At 32.5% G+C, this 13,475-nt stretch overlaps 1 protein-coding gene and 1 long non-coding RNA gene across 2 annotated transcripts; both read right to left on the bottom strand.

Moving 5' to 3' along the window:
• Positions 1–1,270, bottom strand: LOC107930825 (E3 ubiquitin-protein ligase ATL42). The gene has a single exon (XM_016862571.2). It carries the CDS (start codon positions 1,192–1,194, stop codon positions 49–51), a length of 1,146 nt encoding a protein of 381 aa, XP_016718060.2. The 5' UTR covers positions 1,195–1,270; the 3' UTR covers positions 1–48.
• A 9,347-nt stretch (positions 1,271–10,617) lies between these two features.
• On the bottom strand, positions 10,618–12,119 carry LOC121231929 (uncharacterized). The gene is made up of 3 exons (XR_005930167.1): positions 12,059–12,119; positions 11,497–11,579; positions 10,618–10,826 (listed from the first exon to the last, which is right to left on the bottom strand). It is a non-coding gene; the product is annotated as an uncharacterized lncRNA (long non-coding RNA).
• Between the last annotated feature and the right edge of the window lie 1,356 nt (positions 12,120–13,475).

Genomic DNA, 13,475 nt, shown 5'->3' with positions numbered 1-13,475 from the left:
CTGCCTATATTTAAAATTTATGCACAAATTTACTTACATGAAAATATTTCAAACATTTAAGTGCTGTATTATTGTATCCTTAGATTGTTGTTGATACCTCCTTTTTTCTTTATTAACAAACCATTGAACTGTTCTTCTTGCAATCGGCAACCACAGCCGCCTTATTCTCTCTTCCTTTGTGTAATTTTCCGACAAGTAACCGCCGCCGCCTGTTATGTTCCTCGACAAAGCAGTGATTTCCGACATTGATCTTTTGTCACCTTGGTTAATTGTATGGCGGCTGGTACTTGCTTCATAATCATTGCTTCTGTTTAATGAACTCACTTTGTTCTCAAACAATCTCTTTATCTCTACCTCTTCTTTGATCTTCATGATCCCATCGTTTCCGATGGGTTTCGTGGACCGACGGTTATCATCGTCAGTTCCTGGTATTGAGAACCTGTTGCTCGACATATCGTTGAGCATTTCGGCGTTTAAGAACATAAGGTCCGATGAACTTACACTACTCCATCGGTTCTTCATTACCACATCGGATACAATGATTTTGTGATTTAACTTATGAAAGATTTCGGGTTCGGGTCTCGGATCTTGCTCTCTTTGTATGTAAAGTTCTATGTTCGAGTCTTCAGTTAACTCGGATTGATTCCTTGAGAACCTCATACTATTTGTGTATACAAACATGGTCAAATCCTCAGCGTTGACTTTTTGTCTACAAAGTGGACAACTTGAATGTTTTTCAAGCCATTGATCAATACAATCAATATGGAATCCATGTTTGCATTTAGGTAATAACCTCATGATTTCGATATCATCGAATTTCGATAAACAAACTGCGCATTCGAGCCCCTTCTTCGATCCTTTAAGCGACGAGAAACGAAAAAACGGGAGTGATTCGATGACTTTCCTGTCGATCCCGGAAAATCGAGATCTTGTCCGATGGAGCAACCCGAAGTGATGATTGTCACCGTGATGAACCGGTCTTCCTCTATGACATAACTTGGCATAGATTAGTAAGAAAAATGTTAAGGCAAACATGACACAAAGAATACCTATGACAACCGCAAGGCTCGGTCGGAAATTCGAGACGGGATCATCACTTGGATCGGGAGATTGCGCATCGACGAGGACGATTGAGATAGAAAGAACTAAACTAATCAACACCGTTAATTGATTCATCGGACAGTATCTGTGCATCTTAGAATTTTCCCCCCAGAATTCTATTGCTTCACTGCATGCATTTTAGTTAGCAAAAGATGTACTTTTAATAGTTCATATACAGGTAGTTTGATATATATACATATATTATTATATATCACGATGATGAAATTTAAAAGTATTGTCTATTTTATGGTGCCACCTAACAAATTATTAAATAATTAAAAAAAGGTTTGCTTTTGAAACTTTGAAAGAGTTTTTGCATTTGACATTTAGGAGATATTCCATTCAGAATGATAAGAGGCCTGCCATTTGTGTTCTAAATTTTGTTTAAGACAAAACTGTTTACTTTTGTATGTTTTTTTAATTATGTTTTGATGATTGAATTATTTGAAAGTTTTTATTTAAGTTACTAGATTGTTAAAGTTTTTATTTAAAGTCTGAATAATATGCTTCAAGCGACAATTCAACTATTGGTATGGTGGATTAGTACCGATCAATGAGTAAAAAAGCATACCTTAGATCCAAGTTGATATGACGGTTGGTGTCGGAAATTGAAAGAAGATAGTTATTTAGATTTTGGTTTGTAGATTCATAAAAAAAAAATTAAACTATATAAGAAAAGGGGAATGAGGCTTTTAATTGATGCAGACGGTGTGAATAAAAAATGTCATACAATAACGATTTTAACAGTCCATTAATTTTAATAAAAACTTTTGAATAGTTCAGTTACTATTTCATAACTCTTTGAAATGACCAAAACATAAATTTACTAATAATTTAGCGACCTTGAATGTATTTTATCCTTTAACATATAAAAACAATTTTTATTTTTTTCAGAATTAAAATGAAATTTGTCCTTAATTTGGTGGCTAAGGCAATATAAAATATCAAAGTCCTGTTAAAAGACTAGACTTGGGCAGGTCTAATTGGTTTTATATCCGTTCAATTTGAATGGAGTAAATTTTAGTTTTAAAAATTTTGGATCTCAGGTTAGCTTTGGTCTTGAATTAATTTTGGGTTTGAGTTGAATGAGTTTAGAATATTTACTTTTTATGATAATAGTTTTGAAGGCGGAACTTTGTTGGTCGGAGAGGGTTTTTCCTCCCCCCAATTTAAAGAAATATATTATGCTCTTTAAAATTTTTAATTGTTTTAATTAACCCTAAAAAAATTGAAAATTCTTATTAAGTCCTTGAAATTTTTTGAAAAGTTTTGATTTGAATTTATCGAATCAATTTTCAAAGTTGAATCAACATCAACGAGTCTAAATTATTTAAGTGTGTAATTAAAAAGTCAATCTTAACCATTAATACAATAATAAAGTCAAGGGGTTGCATCTAGTCTATCTTTACGTATTAGGTTAGGTTGTTTTAGGTGAACTCATCAACTGATCTTCGCCGGCTAAAATACTCACTAACCCACCATCAAACTTCTGATATAATGAAAGAAGCATATATACATACATAAACTCGGTCAAATGGGATAATTTATTGGAAAGTCATTGAAATAAACCAGCCTAGATGGTATCTTAATGATTAATACAACTTGCGTTTATCAAACATTATGAATCTTTGGTTGTGTTTTAGAAGCAATGTTATGTTTATTGGATTCTTCAATTTTTTTTAAGTTTTTATATCTGACACGAGTGTCAGAATAGGTGAATCTAGAAATATTTTTAGAGGCAAAAGTTTAATATAAAAATTTTGTGATGTCAAAATTTAATTTTATTATTTATTAATTTATAATTTCATATTTTAAGGGACTTATTTTTTTCATTCTTGGGAGCAAAAATAAAATTTTACCATATATTAGTTTAGAATTTTATTATTTAGAAGAGACTAAAGAAATAATTTTCCATTTTAAGAGCCATCAAAGATCCTTTAAATATATACAATATAGAAAATAACCATACCCTATATTAAATAGATACCCGTACTGAACATTTATATTTGAGTTTAAGTGACATAGATTAAATGCGAATTTGAAAAGATGGGTTGATATATATAAATAAAGGGAAGCAAATGATTGTTGATAATTAATTGGGAAATCAATTAGAGTAATGAACATAGACTCAATAAATCATGCATTTCTTTATGAAGGTGAACATGGAGAGAACCCAAAGGGGAAACCCAAGAGTCAACTATGAAAAACTTTGGTCTCCATTGAAAAAACATATATATATATATAACATTATATATGCATACATGCACATGTATATTATAGGAGCAATGCCATTTTGGTTATCATTAATGATGGAAGCATATGTGTCCCTTGGATTTGGATATATTCAATTTTTTTCTTAAAAAAATTTCATGTATTTGGAAATATTTTAAAAGATTACATCTCAATACTCAATAGCCATGCTTGAAAACAATCTTTTAAAACATCATATGTATATGTACCAAAGTGGCCGAGATGATTTTCTCGAGCAAAGATTGTCAAATGTTATTCAAGGCCATGGCAATGTATGTTTTTGGCGTTCGGGACCGTTGCCAAATCATTCTTAGTCGGAGTATTGTATTTTTCCTTGACATGCAATTTTATGAGAGTTAAAATGTAATTCATCATTATATTAATCTATATCTTTATGATTTTAAAAAAACATTAAACTTATAAATTGATAACGGAAAATATTTTTCTAATCGGTATAATTCATTAAATCAATAATTCATCAATATTTTAATCGGTATAAAACAATTAATAGATGTGGGATGCTTATGTCTTAAAAGCTAAAAGCTTTGGTCAGGAAATTTGAGGATCAAATTAATAGAATTTGTAAATGTGAAGGGTTAAATTTTATTAACTTATTTAGAATTAAAATTAAATTGATAAAAATATGTAAATATTGAGGACTGCATGTGTTATTATACTAGTTAAAAAAAGACTTTCTATTACCCATTTAACAACATATAATCAAAACAAAAATAAATTCAAACATGAAAATTTTTTTAAAGTTCAACCTACCCAAAATATTATATAATAACAAAAAAAAATCCCATCAACCTCATTTGTATCAGAGCTGTCTGGATGAAGTGACAAACACTTGAAACTATAAATCAGTTTCTTCTCTTTTTTTTTTTCTGAAAAGATTTTGATTGACATTTATTTATTAAATTTAAAATTCTAAACCAATTGTTAAAGTGTATTTTGGTTTTTAGGATTAATTTGACTAAACATCTAAAATTATCATTCAGATTTTAAATTGCTCCCTAAATGTTAAAATGTTCTAATTGAGTTCTCAAAATATTAACATTATATTGATATGGTCTTTCATTTCAACTTTGGCATCAAGTTATAAATTAATTGTTAATTTAGATTTGACAATGAGTATATTTAAAAATGCACAGATAAAATTATAAATATGTCTATGTCTATTGTATGGATAGTTTAGATCTAACATGTTAAAAGAATAGACAATATCAATAAAATTTATGACATTTATTTTTTTTAACATTCGGATCCAAACTATTCATGCAATAGACACAAAATTTTATCCATTGTCAAATTTGAATTGTCATCTAACCGCCCTCCCAAAGCCAAACTGATAGAAGGACTTGATTAATACAACACTGATATTTCGAAAACTCGATTAAAATAATTTAAAATTCGAGAACACATGACCCATTTAAAATTTAAGATATAGTTTGAGGACATCTTATTGAATTAACTTTCATTTAATTAAAAAAATTATCAATCTAATTGCTTATTTGGTCAAGATTCTAATTTATAGGGTTGAATCCTAGTTTCTAAAAAAGCATAATTTATGAAAAAAAATAGCGTTAAAAATTTGCTTTAAATTTTGTAAGTATAAACACATCACATCCAATATGATAAATACAACTTTTAATCCACTTTCCAATAATTTTTTTTATGAGACTTTCTGATAAAATTTTAAAATCTTTGTTTAGTAGTTTTCTATGATCATATAGTCTTTATTTCTTTCCCATCATGGGTGCACATTTTTCATCAACTAAATGATAATTAAACATTAGTAGTTTCTTCATACAAAGCCTTGGGTTAATTTCATTGAACCCCCCATTGTTTATATAACACTTTTTTTGGGCTAGTTTTGTTTTTTTTGTGTGTGTGTGTGTGTGCGCGCACATGCGCGCGCTAAAAAGAAAGTGGGGGTATTGAGAGAAAAAAAGATGGCTGGTGGGGGTTTTACTGATGATGAGAACTTAAAAGAGAGCCCATTTCTATGAATACAACATTACTAGTTATTTTATATTTGCTTGCCTAGTTGCTGCCTTGGGTTGTTCCCTTTTTGGTTATGATCTTGGTGTTTCGGGTGAGTTTTGAATTAGTGTTTTTGCTTCTGTTAGCTATGTAGGACCATTTCCATCATAAAATTACGTGATTGATCTTGGTTTCAAGGTTTAAATTGTTACTTTTAATTCAATTAGGTACCTAAATTTAGTTTCAATGTTTAATTTGAAACTTAAACTTTCTTTTTTTGTTCAAATTGTCACTTAAATTTAGCTCCCTAGTTCAAATTGGTTCAAATAGCTAAGTACTAATTTAAAGAAAAAAGCCAAGTTCGAATAAAAAATCCTTAGGTAACAATTTGAAGGTAAAAGTACCATGAATGCCATTGTACTAAGAGTCAAATTGCATTTTTTTCTCTCTACTCAAAAAATGGGCCAATTAGCCTTGTACATTAGATCAAAGAACAAACTTATCCTTTTATTAAAAATCGGTTCATTTCTATTGTTAAAAATTGATCCATGTACATCAGTATGAGATACATGTGTAACTGTATGATTATTTCGTCAACCATGTCAATTTTTAATTGTAGAAATGGATGAAATTTTTAATAGAAAGGACTATAGTTTGCTCTTTAATCTATTGTAAAGGGATTAATTAGCCTATTTTTTGAGTACAAAAGAAAAAATGCAATTTAACTTCTAGTGTAGAGCTCCATTGTATTTTTACTGAAACTAAGTTCAAGTACTAAAATGTATATTTACCCTAAAATTATCTATTACCCATTTTGGCCATTAGGTTCAAGCATTACGAGATGCTCCTACCTTGTGAATTCCCCCGTAAATCATTTAGGCATTACAAGATGCTCTCACTCTGTGAGTTATACCATCATTTTTCATGAGACTTGTTAGCCATATGGATTTGGTTGCATTTAGGTGGGGTGACATCCATGGATGATTTCTTGAAGGAATTTTTCCCAAAGATATACAAGAGGAAACAAGAAAAGCTAACAGAGACAGATTATTGTAAATATGACAACCAGTTGCTCATATTGTTCACATCATCATTGTACTTTTCTTGTCTCATTTCAACATTCGGGGCTTCCTATATGACAAGGATCTATGGTCATAAAGGCAGCATACTTGTAGGTGGTATCAACTTCTTCTTTGGTGGTGTCATTAATGCAGCTTCAGTGAACATCCTAATGCTAATTATAGGTCGCATACTCGGTGCAAGCATTGGTTTCGACAATCAATTGAGAAACCATAGCTCCCTTTTAACATGAAAATAAGATCCATAACCATAGTCTATAGTTGGTAAAAGTACTATATATGGAAGCTCTTATACTAAAAATTAGCTTGCATTTTGCCTCCTTACTAAAAAAAAGGGGGTAAATTAATTTTTGTACATTAGATCAAAGAGCAAATTAGTCATTTCTGTTAAAAGTTTCATCCATTTCTACTATTAAAAACTGACATGCCCGATGAAATAACCAGATAGTTATACTTCATACTTTTTCTTTTTGCAACATTCGAACTGTGCTGTTGTCAAAAGACAAACAAAATAGCAAAATAAAAACAAAATTACATCAGATAACAAAGTCGCATACCACCATAACAACATCAGTAGAGCGACAAAACAAAAATCTAACTACCAAGCTTTAAACATTTTCTCCCTATAAACGCCAGCAATAGCCAAGGAAAAAGCCAATTCGTTACTTTTCTTATCTGCCACCAAGTAAACAACATTTCCAGCCCTTAACAAATCTCAAACCATGCCTGCAAAAATTGCTTGAAAAGACCAATGGCTCAATGCCTTAATAACTCACCAAGAAATCACCACCAAATAACCAAGATCAACAAATAAAAAAACAAAAGAATTCTAAATCTTAGTAAAAAATACTCGTAGATCTACCTTAACCACACCAGCCTCAGCCACAACAGTATCGATAGCTTTCTTATTTGCCACCAAGAAAACAACGTTTCCAGCCCTTAACAAATCTCAAACCATGCCTGCAAAAATTGCTTGAATAGACCAATGGCTCAATGCCTTAATAACTCACCAAAAAATCACCTCCAAATAACCAAGATCAACAAATAAAGAAACAAAAGAATTCTAATCTTAGTCAAAAATACTCTCAGATCCACCTTAACCGCACCATCCTCAGCCACAACAGCATCGATAGCAGTCATTGAACCAGATAATAAAGCTCTTACATCACCCACCTTATCTCTCTACCCCACCATATCCCTCTCAACCATCTTTTACAACCCCACACACCAAAAAACTATAACCATCCACGAGGGAGAGATTGTAAAAAATGTAAGCTGCTGACTTAAAATCACAAGAATCAAAACAACACCTATTCGGACAAATCCACCAAGATCTCTCTTGCACCTTGACAACATAATACACCGACTGAATCCACAACAGCTCCCTCATCAAAGATTGAAAAATCAAAATTTCCAAAGACACCCTTTTGCTTTCAAACACCAAATCGTTCAAGCAAGCCAAACAGTCAAATAAGTTGCCAATATTGATAACAACCAGAAACTCATCCTGATATCGGCCAATATAACAAAGATACATAATGTGAAGAAGTCCTCAAAATCATCAATCTATTTCCTAAACATATCCCACCAATCTAACAATTTAAACTAAAAACCTTCAAGAAAATCTGCAAATGAAAACCAAGTTGAAAACGTTCTCCGGCTCTCTATAACACCAAAGACAGCCAACCAAAAAATTTTTAAATTCATCCCTATTGAACAAAAAATCCTTAGAGGGAATTCAATCGATATCTAACATCCACAGGGAGCTATGCACTCTGGGAAGTTCCTCACGTATCCATAAACTGATGCAATCGAATCTAAAAACCACCCCTCCGTCCAATACCAATAAATCCAAACATTTTTATACCAAAAAATCTCCATATTTATCATTATCCCAACACAAGTTGTCCTCCATAACTAGAAACCAACACCATACCTCTCACCCTTACTGCCAATTCTCAACACATCACCTCTTCCCTATCCAACCAACAATCTTAAAGAGAAATCATTCCATTCATCTCTACATATCCCAGATAGTCTCAAACAATCAACACCCGAACAAACCTTGTATCAAACAATATGAAAAAGTTTTGGAAAGATTAGTCATAATAGTTGAAACCCATCCCAAATGACAAACTAAAACAATACTGTCTATCCCCTCAAGCACCCATTTGCCCTCAACAACAATAATCTCATCCCACAAAAAACTCGACCGCGACCAAAAAACGCCCCTTAACCCATATTGTTAATAGACCTTCCGATCTAACACAAGCATCAATAATTAAAATCCAAATCAGTCATCACCTCAAAAATTTTCAAACAAAATCACATGACACCGATTCCAAATAAGATTCTTGAAGAAAACAAACAATCACCCTATAGATTCCCACAATCTGAAGTCAAACAGTCATCTCATTCTCTTTGACCCTCCTACTTTCTTGCTACTACAACGATCCTCCTCTTACACAAAACAACTTCAGCCTAGAAATGACCCTTATCCCAAATCATTAATAAACCCCCTGACCTTTCAACAGCAGCAGCGAATATGAAAACAAAGCAATCTTCACCCCAAAATTTTCTAATTAACTCTACTAACATCGAATCTAATTTAGTTTCTTGAATAAAACAAACATCAGCTCTACTTGTTCTCACTACTCTATTGACAACCTCAATATTGGGAACCGAACCCAACCCTGTAATGTTCCATGTAGTAATTCTCATACTCCTTAACAAAAAAAATAATAAAAGAAAACAACACGAAAACATCCACATACCAGTATCCCGAACTGTATCAACCCCCATCCTAGAGTGCTACCTATTACTTTCTATAGATCCTCATAATTTCTTCAATAATTATCTCTTCGTTTCCTTGCACACTGAAACCCAGCCTTTTCCCTACCTCCCACGTCTTTTTCACTACTCTTCGGAGAACTCTTTTTCTATTACTAATATCGGAGCCCGAAAGAGACAAATTCACAATACTGTCGTCGATTCTCAAAATCCCTTTTCCTTTTTGTTTTCTTAGCCCTCTGTCTCTCTCTGCTTCTCCTTCATTGAGATTGTTGTATCTTAGATCTCGCGTATAGATCTAGTTTTCTTGTTTAGAGCTTTTTTCCTTCTTTTACCTTGCCTAATTTGGAAATATTCCTCTTCAATCTCTGCTGTAGAAATCTGATCCCTATGGCTCTTTGAATCAGAAAAAAGAGCCTGATTTTGATTTAACGTTGGGCTTACTCTCAAACATGTACTCATTAATTTAGTTTCATTAAACTTGTCTGCATTGGCCCTTAGACATTGATTCTCAGCCTCTACATTCGAACCCAGGCCCACTCCAGCGACATCCACACATTGGATCTTCAATCTATTAATCTGCTCTATACCCAACCCCAAGCTCATATTGTTTACATCTGAAGAAATGTGGACAAGTAATTAAGCATTTGTCTCCCCTACTACAGGAACACTCAACATGTAATACCCATTACTCGTATTTACTGTCGGAACAGGGTACGAGGCATTACTGGACTAAAATATAAGCATTTGTACAAAACTGGAACAATTATTTCCACTTAAACTTAAAACTTTTCCAAAAACACACTTCATGTCCTTATTACGAGCCTTCAAAACTCGAAACATACATTGGAAATGGTTCGGACTAAACCGAGAAGTTTGAAAACTTTTTAGAAAACTTAGAAAAATTATCATGTAAAAGGGATTACACGCCCGTGTGACATGGGACACGCTCGTGTGGCGTAGCCGTGTAGCCTAGTGGCCGTGTCGCTGGGGCGTGCAACTCTCTGACTTGCATCCATGAAGAAACTTGAGTCACACGGCCTAAGCACATGCCGGTGTTACTAGGTCGTGTGGTAATTAAAATTTTATATTTTGGGTGCAGACTTCACACGGCCGTATCACACGGCCATATTGTAGCCCATGTGTGTCACACAGCCAAGCAACACGCCCATGTGCTAGGTCGTGTGTCATAACCTGGACATTCTATTTCTCATTTTTTAAATGCAGGGGGCACACGACCTCAACACATGCCCTTATAGCAGGCCATGTATCACATACGGCCTAGACACACGCTCGTGTGTCCGTCCGTGTAGACGAAAATAAGCCATTTAATACCACTTTTCTCACCTTCATACTATCCTCCTGCACAAAAATACATTTATACTCCAATAATGCCCAACCAATCGACCATTTCAAGCCAAAACATGTATATTTCATTATCTAACACAACCATTACATTCTAATTACTTGACCTACTTAATCATTCTTTCTATATCATTATTATTTTAGGCCCTATACATGCCATATAAATCAAAAAGTTGTTTACAAAATCTACTAGAGTAAATCTGAATAGTGTGATCCTCGATGTAGATCCGATCCTCCGAAGGTATATATGTCAATCTACAAGAAACAATAAACATATACAAGTAAGCTTATAGAAGCTTAGTAAGCTCATAGGCATAGAAAATAAATCTTACCGCATTTTATAACAATCATATAATATTCAATTTTTACTAATTCCTCCTGTCAATCACAAAACCAGTGATAAGTTCACTTTGTTTAATTCAATATCACTTATTAACCAATTTCAATCTCTTGGGCCCATTTATCATTTACCATTCTTAATCAAATTAGGGATCGATTACGGAATTGAGTACCTCGTTTTCACAATGCCATGTTAAACTATGGTCTTGTACATAATCACATATCACACACCGAAGCCACAACCTAGCCATGATCTTACACGGATCTCTTATCACACTAATGCCATATCCTAAATATGGTCTTACACTGAAGCACATAATCACATCACACCGATGCCATAGCCCAGCTATGGTCTTATACGGAAATCACATATCACATGTTGCCATGATCCAACCATGGTCTTTTCCGTCAATTCGTCTTAGCCACTGAACAAAAGTATTCAAATCTATTGTTCCAACTAATTTGTACTTTTATTCAAACATTAATTCACAATTATCACAATTTGATAACATTCATATACAATTATATATCATAAGATTCATGAAAGTTTCATAATAATACATAGAATTTAGCCATATGAACTTACCTGGGCTAATTTGCAAAAGTCGTAAAAATTCAGGAACTATTCTAGTAATTTATCCTTTCCACGATTTGCTTCAAGTTCTTGATCTATAATTATAAGATCATTCAATTATTAGAATTTATCATAATTTTACTTTATTTCATACTTTATGCCTTTTAATTTTGAAATTACACTTTTACCCTAATTTTTTTAGTTTTTACAATCGGGTCCCAACTCAATTTATTCATTAATTAAACTAATTCCTCTCAATTAACACTTTATCTAGACATTATAAACTACTTCAAATCCTTTTAAATTCAAAATTTCAACACAAAACCCTAATTACAACAACTTTCACAATTAGGTCTTAAAAATCAATTCCTATTAAAATCTCTTCATAAAATCATCATATAATAAAATTGAAACCCAATTCCATGCTAAATAATCATAAAATTTCAGCACTTATTCATGGAAACTTTCTAAATTATTCATAAAAGCAAAAACTAACGAATTAGATAATAGGACCTAGTTGTAAAAGTCTCAAAATCATAAAAATTACAAGAAATAATCAAAGAATTAAGCTTACAAGTAGTAAAAATATGAGAAACCAGCTTAAGAAAACCCTTCAATGGCGTTTTTAGCTGGAGAGGATGAAGAAAAATGAAGAGAATTCTAGATATTCTTATTTAATCCAATTTTTAACTATTCAATTTCAATTTAATTACCATTTTGCCCTTAGTTCACACTATTTCTCAGTTATTCACTTACCTAACCGTCCAGCCCATTTTATTTTGGGTCAAATTGCTCTTTTAAGTCCCTATTATTAATTTTTTAAGCCATTTAATCATTTCTTACAATTTTACATCTTATTCTATTTAGTCTTTTCCATTCAATTGACTACCGAAATGTTAAAATTTCTTAACGAAAATTTAATATTAACTTATTAACACTCCATAAATATTTCTAAAAATATTTATGACTCGATTTATAATTTCGAAGTCTCGATACCTCGTTTTAATCTCAATTTAGCTAATAATTTTCTTTAATTCGCAAAATTCACTAATTCAAAAATATTTCTAAAATCACACCTAACTTTTATTTATTAATATGTAAACTCACATGTTGGATTTAGTGATCTCAAATCACTATTCTGACACCCTGAAATTTGGGTCGTTACAACTCTCCCCTCTTAAGAAATTTCGTCCTCAAAATTTCATACTTGAAAACAAATGCGGATATTGTGATCTCATTGATTCCTTCATTTCCCAGGTTGCCTCCTCCAATCCATGTCGATGCCATAACACTTTTACTAATGGTACTCGTTTGTTCTGTAGTTCTTTAACTTCTCGAGCTAAAATTTTCACTGATTCATCCGAATAAGTCATATCTAATTGTATCTCTATCTCGGTATGAGGAATCACATGTGAAGGATCCAACCTATACCGTCTCAACGTTGATTCATGGAACACATTGATGTGATCCTGATCGCATCATGTAATGTCACAACCCAACGCCGTCGAGATTGGCCTAAACACGAGGGCCCCAAGTGCAAGATGAAGCTAATTTTTAGCTCATTTGAATTTCTTTTCGTGTGGTTCAACATTTGAGCTCAAGTTAGCTCATTCGTGCTCAAGTCAGCTCATTCAAGCTCAATTTAACTCGTTGAGCTCGTTATTAGCTCTTTTAATTTAATTTGCCGGAATAAATTAATTAGTTGAGTTAGTTATTTTAGCTCAAATAATTACTAAGTGTTTAATTAAGAAATCTGGACATTTTAATTATGTTTGTTTATTGCATGTTTAAATTGTTTTAATTATTACCTAGCATAAATGTGTTTGCCTTATTACAATTATTTAATGTGTGCGATTTAAGCTAAGTAAATTTGTTGAATTTGCTAGGACAATGTACATGGACGGCAAAGAAGAGGTGGACTGCAACAAGCATAAAAGCCGAATTAATGTGGAGGTGAACGGCATGAAATTAAGGAAGCATTTGACCAACAT

This window comes from Gossypium hirsutum, chromosome A07 (assembly GCF_007990345.1).
Source record: "Gossypium hirsutum isolate 1008001.06 chromosome A07, Gossypium_hirsutum_v2.1, whole genome shotgun sequence".
NCBI classification, from domain to species: domain Eukaryota; kingdom Viridiplantae; phylum Streptophyta; class Magnoliopsida; order Malvales; family Malvaceae; genus Gossypium; species Gossypium hirsutum.
This window is presented reverse-complemented; position numbering and strand designations above follow the sequence as displayed.

Coding starts and splice junctions, on each gene's coding strand:
- LOC107930825 (XM_016862571.2), bottom strand. CDS start 1,194: ATGCACAGATACTGTCCGATGAATCAATTAACGGTGTTGATTAGTTTA.